The sequence below is a fragment of the Hemitrygon akajei genome, chromosome 19, assembly GCF_048418815.1.
Source record: "Hemitrygon akajei chromosome 19, sHemAka1.3, whole genome shotgun sequence".
Lineage (NCBI taxonomy): Eukaryota > Metazoa > Chordata > Chondrichthyes > Myliobatiformes > Dasyatidae > Hemitrygon > Hemitrygon akajei.
Genome location: NC_133142.1, coordinates 34,054,593 through 34,077,329, shown reverse-complemented (window position 1 = coordinate 34,077,329; position 22,737 = coordinate 34,054,593). Strand labels below are relative to the sequence as shown.

General features: G+C 41.7%; 1 protein-coding gene across 5 annotated transcripts in view; it reads left to right on the top strand.

The window, feature by feature from the left end:
* The window catches only part of LOC140741871 (FERM domain-containing protein 4B-like), a 316,280-nt gene that overhangs the window by 150,312 nt on the left and 143,231 nt on the right, over positions 1-22,737 (top strand). For all 5 annotated transcript variants that reach the window (XM_073072370.1, XM_073072368.1, XM_073072369.1 and 2 more), the window contains exon 3: positions 7,528-7,622. In XM_073072370.1, the coding sequence (XP_072928471.1) occupies positions 7,528-7,622 (95 nt within the window). The remainder of the gene's footprint in view (positions 1-7,527; positions 7,623-22,737) is intronic.

Sequence of the window (22,737 nt, the reverse complement as noted above, 5' to 3'; positions counted from 1 at the left end):
TCTGGAATTCAGATCAATAATTCCTTGAAAATGGTGTCACATGTACATAGGGTTGTAAAGAGAGCTTTTGGTACATTGATTTCATAAATCAAAAGTATTGAGTACAGGAGTTGGAAAGTTATTTTGAAGTTGTACAAGTTGTTGTCGAAGCCTAATTTGGAGTTTTGGTAGGAAAGATCTTAATAAGATTGAAAGAGTGCAGAAAAAATTTACAAAGATGTTGCCAGAATGTGAGAGCTTGAGTTACAGGGAAAGGTTGAAAGGATTAGGGCTTCATTTCCTAGAGTAGTGGTCGCCAACCCATCGATCGCAATCGACTGGTCGATCTTTGAGACTTTCCCAGTAGATCCCGAAAAAAAAAAAATACACAAATACTGTTGAGAGATTGTTTCTGGGTTGCGGGGTTTTAGTTCCGTTCTTTCTGCCCAGTGTGCATGCGTGTAGCTCCCCTGCACTACACAGTGTACTTCAGTGGTCCCCAACCACCGGGCCGAAGGAAACGACATGAGTCAGCTGCACCTTTCCTCATTCCCTGTCACGCCCACTGTTGAACTTGAACGCACATGAGGTCATCAGTTGTGTAAACGCCGTGATACCCTCGTATTTAATGAGGCAATGAAGCCCTCAAAACTGCTTCAGCACCTTGAGTCCAAGCACCCTGCATTTAGAGACAAACCTGTTGAGTTTTTTGAGCGGAAAAAACGTGAGCAAGTGGGACAGCAGCTAAGTGCCGAGAGCCACGAAATCTAAATTGCGGAATAGACTAGACATAAGGAACCCCCTTCGAGTATTGCTGTATTCTGGTTGTGTTTAACACCTCCCCCACCCCCCACGCCCCCGTCGGCTGGTCCGCTGTGCAAAAAAGGTTGGGTACCCCTGGTGTTTATACATTATTTCTACTTCCGGGTTGCGGGGTTATACTTCCGGTCTTTTCCGCCCAGTGTGCATGCGTGTAACTAATCGATCTGGGGTCGATCTTGCCTTTCACTAAGGCCGAGATAGGGGATCTTGAGCTTAAAAAGGTTGGTGACCACTACCCTAGAGTGTAGGAAAATGAGGGAGATTTGATAGAGGTATACAAAATTAAGGGGGTATTATAGTTAGGGTAAACGTAAGTGGGCTATTCCCACTGATGTTGGGTGAGACGAGAACTAGAGGTCATGGGTTAAGGATGAAAGGTTAAAAATGTAAGGGGAACATGAGGGAGAACACCTTCACTCTGAGAGTGGTAAGTGTGCAGAAGTGGTGGATGCAGGTTTGATTTCAACATTGAAGAAAAATTTGGATAGGTTCATGGATGGGAAGGGTACCAAGGGTTATAGTCTGGGTGCAGGTTGATGGGACTAGGCAGAATAATAATTTGCTATGGACTGGATGAGCCACGGGACCTGTTTCTGAGCTGTATAGTGTTCTATAACTCTCCGTTGAAAGTAAGGCCCAAACTATCGGTTGCTTCATTGAACAAGTCAACAGTGGCTTGGCTGTCTGCATCCAAACGCACACCAACCCAAGTGTCATCTGCATTCTGCAGCCCAGTTGCTGGTGTTTGACTCTGGAGTGTTGTCACTGCTGGTTAAGTTTCCCATTAGCTCTGCTCCCACAGGCAGCTTGTTGGAAGTGAGAAAATTAGGGAAGAGTATTTATGTACTCGTCACACAGCTTGCTGCCATTTCAACCCTTTTGTTGGGATCGTGGCTTGCTGTCAACATGAAGCAAATGCAAAACGGGGACGATTTTTTCCGAGGACTGCCATTTTAAAAAACTGGGTTTAGTTTATTAGTATTATTGTCACTTATTCCATGATACAGTGGAAAGCTTGTCTTGCATACTGTTCATAGATCAAATCATTATACAGTGCATTGAGAGAGAAGAAGGTAAAACAATTACATTGCAGAATGAAGTGTTAAACAATAAAGTGCAAGGTCATAACGAGATAGATTGTTCGGGGAAAAGTCCTTCTTATTGGACAAGAGATTAATTCAAGAGCCTGATAACAGTGGGATCAAAGCTGTCCTTGAGTGTGGTGGCCTGCGGCTTCAGGCTTTTCATATCTTCTGCCTGATGGGAGAAGGGAGTATGTCCAAGGTGTGTGAGGCCCTTCGTTATGCTAGTTGCTTTTCTGTGGTGACGACAAGTATAGACAGGGTGTATAGTGGGAAGCATGGTTTCTCTGATGTATTAGGCTTGGTATACCGTCTGCTCTGTACCTGTTCTGCCTTCACATACTGAGCAGTTGCCATGCCAGGCCTACTCAGCATCCATATAGAATGGATATTACATTATAGATAATGTATCAATTAAAAATGAGTAAGGGACATTCTAAATTTCTTTAGCCTCCTGAGGAGATGGTCATTGGAGAGCTTTCTTGACCATGAAATCAACATGATTGGAACAAGACAGGCTATTGGTAACGTTCATGCCTTGGAGCTTGAAGCTCTCAACCTCATCAACAATATTTATTTAGACCAGCCTGAGGTCAGTGACTCGGGTTCCACACCTCCCCCAGATTGATGGAGTTACTGGCTAATACTAGGCCAATCCACTCTAAATGAAATTCAAAACATACTATTACATTTGTACTTCTTTCATAATGGTTATCCAAGATTCAGCCATATTTAAGGTTAGAGCATAGAGCACAGTCATAAAGGATACAGATGGAACTGTACAATGACACAGCAAGATTGTTTTAGAGCCACAAAGAAATCCATATTTTTTAAAAAATCAAAATTTATGCAGTAGATGCGCACAACGAATTAAGGATCGAAGATTTATATGTCAAGTAATGGACTTAAATGTGCACTCCTTGGGTCCTTTGTGTTTGATTTCAGCCAAGGATTATTTATGAATATTATACCAGGTAATGGAGGCTTCCATCGAGATGAATCAGTGCTATGACAGCCCTACATACATTGCCAACATGCCCTACAGTAACATTAAATGCTGATATTTCTGAGTTACAAGTCCATTGCATGACAACAGTATTTTAAATGCTGTTATTAGTGCATTTTAATCAAGTTATTAACAGAACAAATCAAGGTTATTTCCTGAAATGGAATTTTGCAACACTTGAGTTGTCATCGAGTCATACCTACCCAACCTAATTTCTGACCCATAATGAAAATCAGAGAACTGCAGATGCTAGAAATCTAATGAATGGTCTTTGACCTGAGCTGCTAACTCTTATGCTCTGTCTATAGATGTAGTAATTTCTGTTACTTTAATCTCCCCGTAATATTGGCCAGTTATAGAAAAGCTTTGCAAGAGACAGCATTTCAGATTTGCCAAGTCAAGGTAGCAGTGGATGGAAGCAAATCCGTCTTCAGAGGACAAAGGATGATTTAATAGTGATATTAGTTTATTTCCTGGAGAATTTTTGCTTCATTATACAGCTGATCCTTGGAGCCAATAGATAAATATCTTGCATGCTATACCACCAAGCCACAGAAAAAGACCAGAGAGGATTCATTCCTGCATTGCGTCAATTGGATCTGTGTGGGTTTCTGCAATCATTCAAAGGAAAACCTCAGTTTAATTTTTGGAGCATTTTCAAAGTTGATGCTGCAAATGGAAAACAACTTATTACAATTGAGGAACAGAATTAAAACTTCATTGAATAAAAAGGAAAGCAAGTAGAATAATTGGTTCTATTTTAACATCATAAAATTGCAGTTTTATTATTTCAATTTTGTATCAAAAGGATCTTTCAGACTAATAATATTTATTCAGTCATTGTCAAAGTCAAAGTGCATTTATTATCAAAGTATGCGTGCAGAATAGAACCCTGAGATGTGTCTTTCCACGGACAGCCGTGAAACAAAGAAACACCATGGAATCTGTTCAGTGAAAACAGCAAACACCCAAAGTGCTTAAAAAAAAGAACAAATCATGCAAACAGCAAAGCATGAGTGAATAGCAGAATAGAAACATCAATTTGTTGGCGCTCAAGATGTTTAGGGTCTTGTCTGTTTAATTCCCATTAAATTTTGCATAGCATATTGCTTTTGGTAAGAGATGGAAATATTTTAAGTCCAGCAAAACAGATCAAATAGCAATGATCATCCACCTAACCAAGGTGTGAAATTGGATCGCTCTAAGAGCCAAGCCAATTTGTAGAGGTCAAGAACAGTTTTGGGCTGGGTTATGAGACCCAGAGTGAGTAGCTGGGCCATGTGGTCTAGGCCCAGAGCATTTCACTGTGGTGGAGCCTGGGTCTTAATGTGAGGCAAGATGCACTGTTTCAACAATTCAAACACTGGCGCAGGTAGACTGGAAAGGCAGGGTGTCGGGACCAGAGAGAACAGTCTAGTCGATTTTACTCGCTCTCTCTTGATGTTTACTCCTCTTTCTATGATGCTGAGGCTATGAGATGGCCCCGGCTGCTGTGCTTTGTGTCTGTGAGCTTTGCAGCGATCTGGCCCGTTAACGTGATGAACTGGGACAGAGGCTTGGGCCTAGGTCAGTCTGCTCCGGGGATTCTGATGAAAAGACTCAACTTGGTTCGGAATGCTTTTGCTCGCTCCTATTGTTTGCATGATTTGTGTATTTCTCTCTTCTGCGCATTGGGTGTTGGTCTTTTTTTTTAATTAGGTCCTTTCAGGTTTCTTGTTTTGTGGCTGCCTGTAAGCAGACAAGTCTCAAGGTTGTATAATTTATACATTTTTTGATAATAAATGTATTTGAATCTTTGATTGGTACAGTCTGATCAAGTGGTTTTAGTCACATTAGTTAAGCGGATCTCAAATCAAGAAGTGGAAGTGAGCAAGAAAGGAGACAGAAAAGAAATCAACATCAAAATACTACAGATGCTGAAAATCTGAAATTTAAAAAAAGCTGTAAACACTCAGGAAGTCATTCAGCATCTGTGGAAAGAGAAGCAAATTTAACATTTCAACTTGAAAACTCTTTGTCAGAACAAAAATGTTAATTATGTTTTTCTTTCCAAAGAAATTTTTAAACAGATCTAATTTAAAATGTCTCCAACAAAAGTTGAAAGTTGTGGGAATAGGATACAGCAATATAGATGTTAAGCTTCTGTGCCAGAGACACTGCCTTGCATTAATTAAAACAATATTGTCAAATAAAAGGAGACTTGGGTCTAAATGGAAATGCACAAATTGTTGTGGTGTTTGGTGTGTGTCTTTGTTTTCAATATTACAACATTATCTGTGGAATAGAATTGAATGGGACAACTGAGGGGAGATATTTGCTGTTTTTAAGAAGCAATGTATACTAAACAATGGTAGGATCTTTATATTTAACTGCCTGTGCTAATTTCTGCAGAATAAACAGTACCATCCAGTCCAATGTCTGATGGATAGAATCCAGAGACATTTTTTGAGCAACAAACAATCTGCTGGGGGTACTTAGAAGGTCACGCAGCATCTGTGGGTCAAAAGGAATTATCAACGTTGCGGGTTGAAAGCCTCAATCAGGAATAATTCCTTTTGGAACACTACAACACAGAAACAGGCCCTTTGGCCCATCTTGTCCATAGCAAAACATTAATCAGCCTGGTTTTGTCGTCCTGCACCCAGACCAGATCCCTCCATACCCCTCCCACCAGTGTACCTATCCAAATTTCTCTTAAATGTTGCAATTGGACCCATATCCTCCACTTAATCTGTCAGCTTGTTCCTCACTCTCACCACCCTCTGAGTGAAGACATTCCCCCCCTCCATGTTCCCCTTAAATGTTTCACCTTTCATCCTTAACCAAGGACTTCCAGTTGTAGTCTCACCCAACCTCAGTGGAAAAAGCCTGCTTGCATTTAACCAATCTATCCACCTCTGTCAAATCTCCCCTTAATCTTCTGTGTTCTAGGGAATAATTTCCTAACCTACTCAGCCTTTCCCTGTAACTCAGGTCCTCAAGTCCTGGCAACCTCCTTGAAAATTTTCTCTGCACTCTTCTAATCTTTCTTGTAAGTAGGTGACCAAATCTGAACACAATACTCATTCATGTCCTATACAATTTCAACATAATATCCCAACTTCTGTACTCCTGTATATTAATTTATGAAGGTCATTTTCCCCCCATTGGCACTTGTTGTCCCACTGAGTTCCTCTGGTAGATTGTTGCTCCAGATTCCAGCATCTGCTGTCCCTTGTCTCCAAAGGTTTTGTCTTTAAACTTTTAGATGTTGCAATCAACTTCAACTACTCTGATTTTTCAATCACATTTCAAAATAGTGCAACAGGCCTTTAACACTGTGAACCTTCATTGGCCAACAGCACTAATAACTTTTCCAGATCGGAATGAGATGAACTTGCAGTTCTTCACTATGAATTATAGCTACTATAGGTTTGCTTATTCGAGTACCTCCTTGTCCCTTTGCTGCTTAGAATTGGGTTCTGCTTTTGTTCCTCTATAATTTTTGGTTTTCGCTCAGAATGCTTCCTGCCCCTTCTGGCACTGATATGTACAGACCTGGAGACACAACTTAAATCTTTCACTAACATTGTTAGGATATCTGATGGGGGGAAATGTGAAATGTACTGTATGTTGAACAATTTGAAATACTTAAAGAAGAAACACAGCTCCTAACAAGCCAACAGACCAAGATGGACAGAAGAGATTCACCCTCTTTGCATTAACAGCTTTTCTTGTTGGCTGGCATCTTTATTTGCTCAGCCTAAGCATTGGACAAAGTTTCCACACTATATCTGATTTGAGCTGGCTTGGAGTCTGATCCAGCTTTCCCACCGGCGTCAGTCACTTATCAACCTATAATGATCTGCCTGTTATATATATATTTTACAGCTGTGCTTGAGTGTCAAGGACCTGAATTCTTTCAGGTCTTACCGCTTATATCTGACAGAGCGACAAGCTGTTATCAAGCTCTTTAGTTAGACTGAGGATGCCACAAAAGAGGTTGATTAGACTCTTCTCATACTAACAAAACAAAGTGATGACAGTCCCCTTTTTAGAACTGACAGCCACACTACCATTAATTTTTATTTGCACCAGCTATGCTAATGACAACTGCCTAGAACAATGTACAACTTTCACCTTCTATTGCCTAGAAGAGAAAAATGATTATGCTACTTGGCCACAGGACAGGTTCACTTTTCTAACTCCTTCCAATTTGCAATGGTTCCTATGCCAATGAGAGAAGGGAGAGGGGGGAAGAAGGGAAGGAAGAAGAAAGAAAGAAATGGGGAAACTCAAATCAGTTTGTCCTGGACGATCCTTGAAGTCTCTTCAAAAAGGATTCCAAGATTTTTATCATTTCACCCTACTTTGAGACCTTTTGCATAATTGACCAAGACTATCACTAAATTAAGGCCCAAAAATAAGAGTGAAGTATCAAATAATTATGTTTGTAGCATAGAAAAAATGAGGAAAGCTCACATTGACGTGCTGTGAAGGAGAGGGAATAAGCTTCATGTTTTAGTGAGACATGAAGGCAACAATTATAGAGCTTAATGCAATGGAAAAAGTGACTTAATTTCCTTGCTGTTCCCAAGTTCTATTAATTTTATTGGCTGTTTCCAAGTTCTATTAAATTTATTGTGTTCTTTTTTTTAGCCAAAGCTTCTATCCAGGGAACTGCTAGATCTGGTGGCATCTCATTTTAACCTCAAAGAAAAGGAATACTTTGGCATAACTTTTATTGACGACACGTAAGTAAAACATACTCAACCTAAAGGTAGCTTTGCTGTGTGACACAGGAATAGCCAAATATTGTTGTTACATATTGATTATTTTGCATAGTTCACAGCTGAAAATAATTCATTTAGAAAATCAACAACAGTAAATCCTTATCAGTGCTCACAGGAGTCACATTGTCATTAAACAAAGTTTTACAAGTTACAATATAAAAGCACATCTATCATTATACAGGATTTGTAGAAGTCAGTGTTGGTGGCTTGAAACAAGTAATCCTACTGTATTGCCCTACCGCAAAAAGGATATTGTTTTCATAAGCATTGCCTATCTTATCAAAATGTCAAGAAATGATGTCATGCGTAACCAATTTATAAAAGCTAATTTTTTAAATCTTATCAGACTGTTCATGAAAGCCTTGTCACTTGTATAGAATAAGCTTCTGCAGAGTGCTACTGGAGTTTTAACCCTTACTGATGTTGGCACAGTTCATCATGGAATCAGTGTTCTAATAAACCCAATGTTGCATATTTCCTAGAATATAAAGTATGATGTAATTATGGTGCCTTGGTTAGAATCAGATTGTCTAATTTGTTACAAAACGGCATTCAATAAGCAGACACACATGGTTCGAGTTACGCTGGGCATCATCTGAGTGAAAGGATTAGTGTAAGTTCAGCTGGTATCCACAGAAAGTGTGGAGAAGAGGTCGGGAGTCTTTCAGCAGGCAGTGTTGATTCAATGTCTTGTTGCCACTTTGAGCCAAGTTCCAGCTAATACAGTCCTAATCATATCTGAGCATGCAATCAACAACAGGAGCTGGCCACTCCGTACCATCGCTACAGGTATTCCAATTTATTATTTACTAGTTAATTGCTGGTTGATTCTAATGACTGCTTCCCATAACTATGATTGCTTTCACTTTTCTGGATTACTTCCCATTGCTGAAGTCTACGGGAGAGATGTGTGAAGTTTTGAATGCTAGTCAAGGACTGCGCATTTACAAAGGTGTGGAAAAGGATGCTGGAGTTCTTGTCAAGATTTGTAGCTGTGTTAAAGTCACCTTCTGATCCATTGGCTGTTCCCAGGGATGCATACTGAGACCAACGTCATGTCTACTCAATTCGATGGAAGTCGCACTTTGGCGTGCTCAGAACGTGTTGGTCTTCTAGTGCAGTGAGAAGTCCGTAAGGAACTGTTGCTGACTGATACGTTCCAGCTTACAGTCGCTCATGTTGGAGGATGCATGAATGAGATGCCACTATGAATGTAAACAATCTGTGAAATTTTCACAGCAAATATATATATAGATAGAACATTAGGAATATAGACACAGATATATACAGTAGATGTCTCCATGTCTGTGACTAACGTTTTTGAAATAAAAAAAGAAATTAGGTGTAGTTCTTCAGCAACATGACACAGAAGTCAGGCAGCATCTATGGAGGGGAATCAGCAGTCGATATTTTGGGCCAAGACTGACAATGGAGAGAGAAAGCTGTTCTTAAAATATTGAGGGTGCATCTTCAGGCTCCTGTGTCTCCTCCCTGTTGGTAATAATGAGAAGAGGGCATACCCTGGATGGTGAGGGTCCTTAACTTACAGTATTTATTTATTGAGATTCAGTGTGGAATAGGCCCGTCCCTCCCTTCAAGCCACACCATCGAGCAATCCTCCCCAATTTAATGCTAGCCTTATCGCGGGACGATTTACAATGGCCAAGTAGACTATCAACCGGCATGTCTTTGGACTGTGGGAGGAAACCGGAGCACCCAGACGAAACCCACATGGTCACAGGAAAATGTACGAACTCCATAAGACCCTAAGGTATAGGAGTAGAAGTGGGCCATTCGGCCCATCGAGTCTACTCTGCCATTCAATCATGGGCTGATTCAGTTCTTCCAGTCATCCCCACTCCCCTGCCTTAACTCCATACCCTTTGATGCCTTGGCTAATCAAGAACCTATCTATCTCTGCCTTAAATACACCCAATGACTTGGCCTCCACAGCCGCTCGTGGTAACAGATTCCACAGATTTACCACCCTCTGACTTAAGTAATTTCTCCATATCTTAGTCCTAAAAGGTGATCCTTCAATCCTGAAGTCGTGCCCTCTTGTCCCAGACTCCTCTACCATGGGAAATAACTTTGCCATATCAAATCTGTTCAGGACTTTTAACATTTGGAATGTTTCTATGAGATCCCCCCCTCATTCTCCTGAACTCCAGGGAATATAGCCTAAGAGCTGTCAGACATTCCTCATACGGTAACCCCTTTATTCCTGAAATCATTCTCATGAATCTTCTCTGAACCCTTTCCCAATGTCAGTATATCCTGACATTACTCCCATACTCCCAAGTGTGGTCTCGTGAGTGCCTTATAGAGCCTCAACATCATATCCCTGCTCTTATATTCTAGACCTCTAGAAATGAATGTCAATATTACGTTCACCTTTTTCACAACCGACTCAACCTGGAGGTTAACCTTTAGGGTATCTTGCACAAGGATTCCCAAGTTCCTTTGTATCTCTGCATTTTGAATTCTCTTCCCATCTAAATAACAGTCTGCCCATTTATTTCTTCCACCAAAGTGCATGACCATACACTTTAAAAACATTGTATTTCATTTGCCACTTCTTTGCCCATTCCCCTAAACTATGTAAGTCTCTCTGCAGGTTCTCTGTTTCCTCAACACTACCCGCTCCTCCACCTATCTTTGTACCATCAGCAAATTTAGCCACAAATCCATTAATACCATAGTCCAAATCATTGACATACATCGCTAAAAAGCAGTAGTCCCAACACCGATCCCTGTGGAACTCCACTGGTAACAGCCAGCCAGAATAGGATCCGTTTATTCCTACTCTCTGCTTTCTGCCGACCAGCCAATGCTCCACCCACACTAGTAACTTCCCTGCAATTCCATGGGCTCTTACCTTGCTAAGCAGCCTCATGTGCGGTACTTTGTCAAAGGCCTTCTGAAAATCCAAGTACACCATGTCTACTGCATCTCCTTTGTCTCCCCTGCTTGTAATTTCCTCAAAGAATTACAGTAGGTTGGTCAGGCAGGATTTTCCTTTCAGGAAACCATGCTGGTTTTGGCCTGTCTTGTCATGTGCCTCCAGGTATTCCATAATCTCATCCCTAACAATCAATTCCAACAACTTCCCAACCACTGATGTCAGGCAAACAGGTCTATAGTTTCCTTTCTGCTGCCTCCCACCCTTCTTAAATAGTGGAGTAACATTTGCAATTTTCCAGTCATCCGGTACAATGCCAGAATCTATCGATTTTTGAGAGATCATCGTTAATGCCTCCACAATCTCTCCAGCTACTTCCTTCAGAACCCGAGTGTGCATTCCATCAGGTCCAGGAGATTTATTCACCCTCAGACCATTAAGCTTCCTGAGCACCTTCTTAGTCGTAATTTTCACTGCACAAACTTCACTTCCCTGACACTCCTGAATGTCCGGTATACTGCAGATGTCTTCCACTGTGAAGGCTGATGCCAAGAGACACATTCAGTTCCTCTGCCATCTCTGCATCACTCATTACAATAATCCTTACAGACAGCAGCCGAAATTGAACCCGGGTCGCCTGTACTGTAAAGCGTTATGCTAGCCACAACGCTACCGTGCTGCCCACCATTAATGATGGAAGCCGCATTCTTGAGGCGTCACCTTTTCAGGAAGTCCTCAGTGGTAGGGAGGCTAGTTTCCCTAATGGACCTGTCTGACTCTGCAGCTTTTTCCATTCCTGTGCAAAACAATGATGCATTAATAGGCAATCACATGGCAGGGCTGCACTTCTGGGGTAAGCATGAAAGCCTGATAGCCTCTCTGTCTCCATGTTATTTGGGCTCGAAACACTGACAGTTCCTTTACTTCACAGATGCAGCTCAACCTGTTGAGATCCTCCTACAGATTCTTGTTGCCCCCTATATATGGAACCCTAGTCGAGGGGTGGAAATGTGCCTGTACCAGAGGAGGTGTGAGGCACTCCTTCCCTCTGCTAGCCGGCAGGTCACCCTTGGGCGAGGTGCAGCACCTGCTTATTCCCGTCTCCCAAATCAGGTTCACATGAAGCTATGGAAGCAGGTACTGAACGGTCATATGAGCAGCTGGTGCACATCACAAGTCCTGGTTGTGCGACCACTGACGCCAGGCTGACAGTCTCTGAAGAGTATTGATCATTGCTGGGACGCCTGTCTTGTAAGGCAATGAAGGCATTGGCAAACCACTTCTGTAGAAAAATCAGCCAAGATCAATCATGATCATGGTCAAAGACCATGATCGCCTGTACTTCATATGACACAGAATATGATGACGACATCTGGAACCTGACCAGCCTGTTGCAGACATAACCGGAGAATCGCCCACATTTGTCTTTTTCCGCACCATTCTCTCCGATATGCCTGAGGATGTTTCCAGAGAGCCACAGCGGCTGGGTCTCCAGCTCTGATTCTGCCCTAGAAGGGGTAGGGGAGAAGATGAGTGCAGCCAGTGATGGGGGAGCCTGTAGTTCGAGGAACAGTCAGCAGATTCTGTGGATGTGAAAGAGACACCCGGATGGTATATTGCCTCCCCGGTGCCGGGGCTAGGAATATTTAGTCCCCTGCATTCTAAAGACAGAGAGTGAGCAGCTGGAAGTCATAGTACATGTCGGTACCAATGACGTAGGTGGAAAGAGGTGCTGAAGAGAGAATATAGTGAGTAAGGTAGAAGGTTGAAAAGCAGGATCTTTAGGGTAGTAATCGCTGGATTGCTGCCTGTGCCACGCTCCAGTGAGGGTAAGAAGATGGTAATTTGGCAGATTAATGTATGGCAGGGGAATTGGTGCTCGGGACAGGGTTTCAGATTTCTGGATCATTGGGATCTTTCCTGGGGAAGATATGACCCGTTCAAAAAGGGTGGGTTACACCTGAACTCGGGGGGGGGGGGGGGGGGACTAATATGCTTGAGGGCAAGTTTGCTAGGGCTATCAGGAAGGATTTGAACTGATTTGGCAGGGGGAATGGAACCAGAATGAAAGGGCTGAGGACGGGGCAGTTGGTATACCAGTAGATGTGGTTTGTAGTGGGACTGTGAGGAAGGACAGGCAGATTATGGGGCAAAATTGCAGTCTGTGGGATGAGTTGAAGTGTACCATGGAGGCAAAATCAAGAAGGGAGATGAATACAGGACTGAAGGTCATGTACTTGAACAATGCACAGACTAAGGTAGATGACCATGTAGCACAGTTAGAGATTAGCAGGTGTGATGTGTTGGGCATCACTGAATTGTGGTTGAAAGATGATTGTTAGGAGTTTAACATTGAAGGACACACGTGGTATTGGAAGGACAGGCAAGTGGGCAGAGAAAGTAGGGTGTCTGTATTGGTTAAAAAATTAAATCAAATCCTTAAATCTAGGTGATGTCGTATCAGAAGATGTAGAATCATTATGGGTGGAGTTATGAAACTGCAAGGGTAAAAAAACTCTGCTGGGAGTTATGTACAGGTCTCCAAACAGTAGCAAGGGTGTGGTGTACAGATTACAACAGGTGATAGAAAAGGCGTTGAAAAAGGGGAATGCTACGAAAGTTATGGGACATTTCAATATGCAGGTAGATTAGGAAAATCAGGTTGGTGTTGGATCCCAAGAGAGGGGATCTGTAGAATGCCTACTAGATGGCTTTTTAGAGCAGCTTGTGGTTGAGCCCACTTTGGAGAACAGCGATGCTTGAATGGGTGTTGTGTTATGAACCAAATTTGATCAAGGTGCTTGATGTAAAAGAACCCTTTGGAGGTAGTGATCATAATGTTAGAATTCATTCTGCAGTTTGAGAGAGAGAGAAGATAAAGTCAGATGTATGAGTATTACATTGGAGTGAAGCGAATTACAGTGGCATGAGAGAGGAGATGGTGAAAGACGATTGGAAAGGGATTCTCTCAGGGATGTCAGCAGAAAAGCAACAGCTGGAGTTTCTGACAGCAATTCAGAAGGCGTAGAAAATAGAAAAAAAAGTTGGAATTCAGGGGATTGGGAAGCTTTTGAGAACCAACAGAAAGCAACTAAAAAGCAATAAAGAGAGAAAAGATTAAATATGAAGGTAGGCTGGTCAATAATATAAAAGGGTACAAAAAGTTTTTTCAGTTATACTGTATAAAAAGTAAGAGAGGTGAGAGTGGATATCAGACAGCTGAAAAATGATACTGGAGAGGTTACTAATGGTGGATGAACTTCATCAGTATTTTACGTTCACCTTCACTGTGGAAGGCACTAGCAATATTGGCAGAACGTGTCAGGACAGAAGTCAGTGTGGTTGCTAATACTAAGGAGAAGATATTTGGGATACTGCAACGTCTGAAAGTAGATGAGGCTCCTGGACCAGATGGACTACACCACAGGGTTCTGAAAGAGGAGGCTGAAGAGATTATGGAAGCATTACTAAAGATCTTTCAAGAATCACTAGATTCTAGAATGGCTCCTGAGGACTAGAAAATTGCACAAAAGTCACACCACTCTTTAAGGAGGGTGGGAGACAGAAGATTGGAAATTTATAGACCTGTTAGCCTGACTTCAGTGGTTGGAAATATGTTGGAATCTATTATTAAGGAAGTACTTAGAGGCACATGATAAAATAGGCCAAAGATAGCATGGTTTTCTAAAGGGGAAATCTTGCCTGACAAATATGCAGGAATTATTTGAGGAAATAACAAGCAGGATAGACTAAATGAATGTTGTATGATAAATAAAATGTATGTTGTATACTTGGATTTTCAGAAGACCTTTGACAAGATGCGGCACGTGATGTTCTTAACAAAATAAGAGCACATGGTATTACAGGAAAGATACTAGCATGGATAGAAAATTGGCTGACAGGCAGAAGACAAAGTGTAGGAATAAAGGGGGCCTTTTCTATTTGGTTCTTCTAAAAGAACCATAGCCTTGCTGTAGGGTTTGGAGACCTGTGTGCATCAATGACCCGGAGAGCTATGTTGGCTAGAATCAGGGCCTTGTGCTTTTGCTCTTGGTATTTTCACCCATGCTAAACAGGTCAAAGAGTAGAGGCCAGACTAAGAGTGTCCACCAGTCCTCCAGGTCCGAGGGTTCTGTTCACTACTAACAACAGTGAATGCTCAAAAAGACATTGTTACAGAAGCAGCAATGGAGGATCCTTCTACTTTCTTTAGAAGAATTCTTCTAAAGGCCTGTGCGATGGAAGGACAGAAATGAAGGACCTTCACTGCTGCCCTAAACGTCTGCGGCATAATGGGCAGTAAGTTAAGTTTCTGGTTGGCTTCTGGAGACTAGTGGTCTGCCACAGGTGTCTGTGTTGGGCCCAGTTCCTTTCATGTTCTATGTCAATGATTTGAATGAGATTTGGGGCCAAATTTGCAGATGATAGAAAGATAGATGGAGGGGCAGGTAGTGCTGAGGAAGCAGGTAATCTGTAGAAGGACTTGGACAGATTGGAAGAAGGGGCAAAGAAGTGGCAAATGGAAGATAGGATAGGGAAGTGTATGATCATGTAGTTTGGTATAAGGAACAAAGGTGTGGACTATTTTCTAAATTCAAAAATCTGAGGTGCAAAGGGATTTGGAAGACCTCGTGCAGGATTCCATGAAGGCTAACTTGCAGGAGGAGTTATTGGGGAGAAGGGCAAATGCAATGTTAGTGTTCATTTCCAGTGAATGAGAATATAAAAGCAAGGATGTAATACTGAGGGTTTATAAGGCATTGCTTAAACTGCATATGAAGTATTGTGAGCAGTTTTGAGCCTCTTAGCTCAGAAGAGATGTGCTAGCAGTAGAGAGAGTCTAGAGGAAGTTCACAAAAATTATTCCCAGGATGAAAGGATTAATGTATGAGAAATGTTTGATGGCTTTTTACCCATACTCACTGGAATTTAGAAGAAAAAGGAGGGGAATCTCATCTCTCCCATGCCTTGTGGCCTTAACAGCAGTGCATATATCATCATTCAAATCCTAGCTATCAGTTCATACTTTCCAGCCAGTTTCATCTATCAATCCACTGTCCTGGAATGGACTTGTCATAATATTTATCTGTTATCCAGTGGAAGATCATCACCTTCTGTATCAATCACAAACTTGGTTCCCAACAAACAAGACTCCATCACTTCGCCTGAATTAACTTAATTTTGAATTACAGTCAATTTATCTATTTTACAATGTTTTAGTGATTCCACACACACACACACACACACACACACACACACACACACACACACACACACACACACACACACACACACACACACACACACACACACACACACACACACACACACACACACACACACACACACACCCCCCCCCCCCCCCCCCCCCCAACAACTTCCACTACCCTAAACCTCCACTCCAATTCAGGAGTTTTGAGCATTTCTGAATTTCATTGTCCCAACTAAACTCTAAAGGCAGTGGATTCTTCACTTAAGCTCCTCTCATTCCTCCTCTTATGCTTCTTAAATTCCTCTCTTTGACCAGGCTTTTGGCCTAGTATGTTTCCAAGTACCAAATTCTATTTTCTAAGTACTCTCTGAATGCCTTTGAATAGTGTTGTGGTATTGTGATCCTATGTTAATATAAGTCAGTGTGACTGCGGTTCTGACTCAGAACCAAGGGAGCTATGAACAGGCCACAATGGTAATCAAAATTAGTTTCATTGGGCACAAGATTATTTTTGAGTTGTTTGAAGATTCCAGTTAATTGTCTAATAGCTAGTAATATGCATTTATTAATGAGAATTAGATATCTGGGCAATTATTACCCTCTTTAGATGGAGTTTCAACCCTTGCTAGCAAGAAGGGAAGAGCCTGTATTCCTTTAGCTTTTATTGTATATCCCCAGACACACACTAGTCCTTATCGGGGGTAAGCGGCTTCAGGTTCCTGGGCGTACATCTGAGGATCACCACGGTGATGCAGCGGTCAGCACACCGCTACTCCCGCCTGGCGTGTTGGGGTTCGGAGTTCAACTCCGATGTCGGGTACAAGGAGTCTGTACATCCTCCCAGTGGAATGTGTGGGTTTCCTCTGGGTGCTCCCACAGTCCAAAGGTGGACTGGTTAGTAGGTTGATTGGCCGTTGTAAATTTTCCTGTGATTAGGCTAGGGTTAATTGGGGGTTGCTTGGTTTCGTGGCTGGAAGGGCCTATTCTGCATTGTGTCTCAATGATCATCTATCCTAGCCCAACATATTGATACAGTCATGAAAACATGCCAGTGGCTATACCTCATTCATAATTTGAGGGGATGTGGTATATCACTGAAGACTCTAGCAAACTTCTGCAGATGCAGTGTGGAGACCATTCCGACTGGTTGCATCACTGTCTGGTATGGAGGCTTCAGTGCACATGATACATGCACAATGCACATGGTTGTCATTTTTGCCAGCTCCGTCATGGGAACAAGAATTCCCACCATTGAGAGCATCTTTAAAAAGGCAGTGCCTCAGGAATGCGGCATCTATCATCAAAGACTCTCACCATACAGGACATGCCCTCATCTCATTACTACCGTCAGGGAGGAGTTACAGGCACACACTTATCGTTTTAGGAACAGCTTCTTCCCCTCCACCATCAGATTTCTGAACAGATCAACATGACCTCACTACTTTGCTCTCTTGTTGCTCTTTTTATTTACTTTATTATCTATTTCTTATTGTAACTTAGTGATTTTTTTAATGCCTTGCACTTTACTGCTGCTGTAAAGCAACAAATTTCACAACGTTTCACAGTGATAATAAACCTGATTTTGACTCTAAGAATTTCCAAAAATCTTTTATCACAAACAACTCCATAAAGCAGTATCTTATGTGTTTGTATCTAAGCATCGAAGGAACTGATAGCTGAAATTATACCTTTTTGAGATCCAACTTCAAAACATGATAATTCATGAAGAGTAATTTTATTCTTGCTTACTGCAGTTTTAGACATTATTTTAGACAAAAATGCAATTATAAAGTCTTTCCCCTTTTATATTTTGTAACTTGATTGTCCTGATGAAATTAATTATGCATACTTTATATAAAGAGTAAAATAAAAAATTTGTGTTATAACATTTCACTGTTCTATGTTGGCAAGCTATGAAGTTCAGCTAGCAACATCAATTTTACGAAGTGCATTACAGCTGCTTGCCAAAGCTGTTTCAAAAGCGTCATAAAAACACGCAGTCTCTAGCATCCAGAAGGGCAAGTGTAGAAGTTGTGTGAGAATGCTACCACTATCAGGCTTTCCTGCAAACTGCACAGTGTCTTGCTTTGGAAGAATATCACTATTCCTTTATTAGATTACTGAGTCTCAATACTGGAGCTTTTTGCTGAACTACATTGTAACACCACCTTTACAGCACATATCAAGAAGGCAGGTCACCTCAGCTTTCTCAAAGATAATTCAGGTTGGGCAGTAAATGCTGGCCAATCCAACAACACCCACTTCCTGAATGAATATGAGAAACAAAGGGCAATAGAACACTTTAAACTCCTAGTGGATTTCGACATTACTGTGTTTCCTTCTTCTGTACTGCAGTCCACACCTACTTCAATGTTGGGAAGGGAAGTTTCTTATTTTTAATGGATTGGTACCATATGAGGTCACCAAAGCAGAAAATTTAACAATCTTGTAATAATCTATTTTTATGTTTTAAGAATGTAATCCAGATTAACCTAATGGGAAACTTTAGCAGACTCCTTAAATAATGTAGATTTGATATATAATAATTTAAAATATAATACAATATGTTATAATGACAATAGATAAAGTTCCTTGAAACAAATAATCTATTCCATCAAAATAGTGAATAATTAGCTGAAACGTCTTCATCTAGTGATCCCTTTTTCAGTCCCTTATATACAGGGTTCAGTCTGATTATAAATTTAATTACATACAGCATCATTCATAGCATAGTGTGGGACGTTCAGCCTATGATGTTGTGCTGATCTATATAAACTTACTCCCTTCCCTCCTACACAGTCCATAACCCTCCTTATTTCTTACATCCATTTGTCTTAAACGTCCTTGTTGTATCAGCCTCTATCATTATCCTAGGAGGTATGTTCTAGGCACCCACCTCTCTCTGTGTGGGGGAGAAAACCTACTTCTGACATCTCCTCTAAGCTTTCCTCCATTCAACTTATATAGATGTCTTTGGTATTTGCCGTTGCCACCCAAGAAGAAAGGTGGTGGCTGTCCACATTGTCTATGCCTCTCATAATCTTTATTAAGCTGCCTCTCATCCTCTTCCACCTCCGAGAGAAAAGCTGTAGCTTGCTTAACTTTTCCTCACGAGGCACTTTCTCAAATTCAGGGTATATCCTGGTAAATCTTCTCTGTGTTCTCTCTAGTTTCCACATCCTTTTGATAATGAGGCAACCATTATTCCCACACACAATATTCCAAGTATGGCCATAACAGATTTTTATACAGCTGCAACATTATCTTGAAGCTCCTGAATTCAAACCCCTAATGTAGGCCAGCACACCATAGGCCGCCTTAACCGCACTATCAACTTGTGTGGTAACTCTGAGGGATCTGTCAGCTTGGAAGCTGCAGTCAGTGGTTCCTACCTGCTTCAAAAGGGCAACAGTCGTACCAGAGCCCAACATGAGCAGGGAGACCTGCCTCAATGACTTTCACTCTGTGGCATTCACTTCTACTGTGCTGAAGTGCTTTGAGAGGTTGGTCACGGCCAGAATCAGCTCCTGCCTAAGCAAGACTTGGACCTGCTACAATTTGCCTGTAGCCTCAGTAGGCCTACACTGGCTCTCCACCCAGCCTTTGATCACCTGAACAATAGTAATATTTATATCAAGCTGCTGTTTATTGACTACAGCTCAGCTTTCAACACTATCGTACCCTCAGTTCTAATCAACAAGCTCCAAAATCTGGGGACCTCCCTCTGCAACAGGATCTTTGATTTCCTCACTAGGAGACCCAACTCTGTGTGGATCGGAAGTAACATCCCCTCCTTGCTGACAATCAACTCTGATGCATCTCAAGGATGTGTGCTTAGCCCACTGCTCTACTCTCTCTAACCCCTCAATTATATGGCTAGGCAGAGCTCAAACGCCATCTATAAATTTGCAGATGACACAACTATTGTTGGCAGAATTTCAATGGTGATGAGGAGGCATACAGGAGTGAGACAGATCAGCTGGTTGGATGGTGTTGTAACAACAACATCAGTAAGACCAAGGAATTGATTGTGGACTTCAGAAAGGGGAAGTTGAGGGAACACACACCAGTCGTCATTGAGGGATGATCAGAAGTGGAAAGGGTGAGCAGTTTCGTGTTCCTGGGCGTCAACATCTCTCAACATCCTGAACGCAACATATTGATCCAATTACAAAGAAGGCACAATGGTGGCTATAGTTCATTAGGAGTTTGCTGAGAATTGGCATGTCACCAAAGACGCTCGCAAATTTCTACAGATTTACTGTGGAGAGCATTCTAACTGGATGCATCACTGTCTGGTATAGAGGGGCCACTGCACAGGATCAGAAAAAGCTGCAGAAAGTTGTAAACTCAGCCAGCTCCAGCAGTGACACTAGCCTCCCCAACATCCAGGACACCTTCAAAAGGCGTTGCCTTAAAAAGGTGGCATCCATCATTAAGGACCCCCATACCCAGGACATGCCCTTTTCTCATTGCTACCATCAAGGAGGAGGTACAGGAGCCTCAAGATACGCACTCAGTGTTTAGGAACAGCTCTTCCCCTCCACCATTGGATCTCTGGACAATGAACCCATGAATCTTCCTCAGTATTTTCCCTCTCTTTTTGCACAACTTGTTTAATTTATTTTTATATATACTTATTGTAAATTATAGCTTTTATTTTGTATGTCGCTGCAGCAAAACATCAACTTTTACAACATATGCCAGTGATATTAAACCTGATTCTGGATGCCAAGATCCCTATGTTTGTCCACTCGTGTGAGAAACATGTCATTTTTCAATCAGCTGGAGTTGGGAGTTTAAGTAGACAGGGAATATGACCATAAGACATAGGAGCAGAATTAGGCCATTCAGCTTATCAAGTCTGCTCTGCCATTTCATCTTGGCTGATTTATTTTCCCTCCCAACTCCATTCTCCTGACTTCTCCTCATAACATTTGACACCCTTATTAACCAAGAATCTATCAACCTCCACTTTAACTATACCCAATGACTTGACCTCCTCAGCCATCTGTGGCAATGAATTCCAATGATTTACCACCCTCTCACTAAATAAATTGCTCCTCATCTCTGTTCTAAAGAGATGCTTTTCTTTTCTGAGGCTCTGCCCTCTGGTCCTAGACTACCCCACTGTAGGAAGCATCTTCTCCACATCCATTGTATCGCAACGTTTCAAAATTCAATAAGTTTTAATGAGACTCTCTTCACCCTCTCACTTTTCTAAACTCCATAGAACTCTTCTAAAGTATTAACTCTCTCATTCCCACGATCGTTCCTGTCAACTTCCTCTGGACCCCCTCCAATGCCAGGCCAAACTTTGTTAGATAGTGGTGGATATTCACTGTCCAGGACCCAGGTGGGGTCCTTTTTTCCCTACTCCGCTTTCTATCACAGCAGCTGACCTTTACAAGGATCAGAGAGTTGTGCAATTTAAACTCCCAACCAATATTACTTGCTCAGCTTCGAAGCTCAAAAGTTCAAAGTAAAATTATTATCAAGGTACATATATATCACCATATATCAACCCTGAGATTCATTTCCTTGCAGGCATACTCAATAAAGCCATTATAGATTAGTAACCATAATGACTTTCTACAGCCTCCTAACTGACTGCATCACTGCCTTGTATGGGAACTGTACCTCCCTTGTTCACAGGATTCTGCAGCGAGTGGTGCAGATAGCCCAGCGCATCTATAGTTGGGAATTTCCCACGATTCAGGACATTTACAAAGACAGGTGTGAGAAAAGGGCTGAAAGGATCATTGGGGACCCGAGTCACAATCTATTCCAGCTGCTGCCATCTGGGAAATGGCACCGCAGCATAAAAGCCAGGACCAACAGGCTCCGGGACAGCTTCTTCCACCAGGCCATCAGACTGATTAACTCATGCTGATACAATTGTATTTCTATGTTATATTGACTGTTCTATTTATGATAAATTATTATAAATTACAATGATTGCACATTTAGACAGAGACATAACATAAAGATTTTTACTCTTCATGTATGTGAAGGATGCAAGAAGTAAGTCAATTCAATTCAGTGAAAGACTGCACCAACTTGGAACCTCAAACAATGTGCAACAGACGACAAACTTCAAATACGAAAAGAAAGGAATAATAATAAATAAGCAATAAGTAATGAGAACATGAGATGAAGAGTCCTTGAAAGTGATTCCGTGGGTTGTGGGAACATTTGTGAGTGAAGTTATCCCCTTTGGCTTGAGGTGGATGAGGTGTAATAACTGTTCCTGAACCTGCTGGTGTGAGTCCTGAGGCTCCTGTAACACCTTGCTGATGGCAGCAATGAGAAGAGAGCATTTCCTTCCTGTCGTAAACAAGAATCAGTCTTCAGTTCTTAAAGTAAATTACAAGCAGTAATCCATCCCTTTGCACCTCTGATTTTTGAATTTTTCTACCTCTTTAGAAAACAGTCTACGCCTTTATTCTTTCTACCTAAGTGCATGGCCATAAACTTCCCCAAACTAAATTCCATCTGCCACTTTGCCCATTCGCTGAATCTGTATGTCCTTCTGCAGACTCCCTGCTTCCTCAACATCATCTGCCCCGCTACCTGTCTTTATATCATCCGAAAACCCAGCCACAAAGCCACCCCCACCAATTCTATCATCCAAATCATTGACATAATAATACCACAACCTGTAAGGAATATTTGGGAAGCTACACCGTCACATATCTCAGCAAGCTGAAAATTAATTCAACATGGAGCCAGCTTGGAATTAATAAATAACACAACACAAACAAATCTATGGATATGCTATGAAGAGCATTTGAAGGCTCTGGGTCAGTTTTCAATCTCATTGAAAAGCCTAGAGTAGACATGGAGAGGGCGTTTCCAATAGTGGAAGAGTCTTGGACCAGAGGACACAGATTCAGTATGGAAGGATGTCTCTAGGACAGAGATGAGGAGGAATTTATTTAGCTAGAGTGTGGTGTACCTGT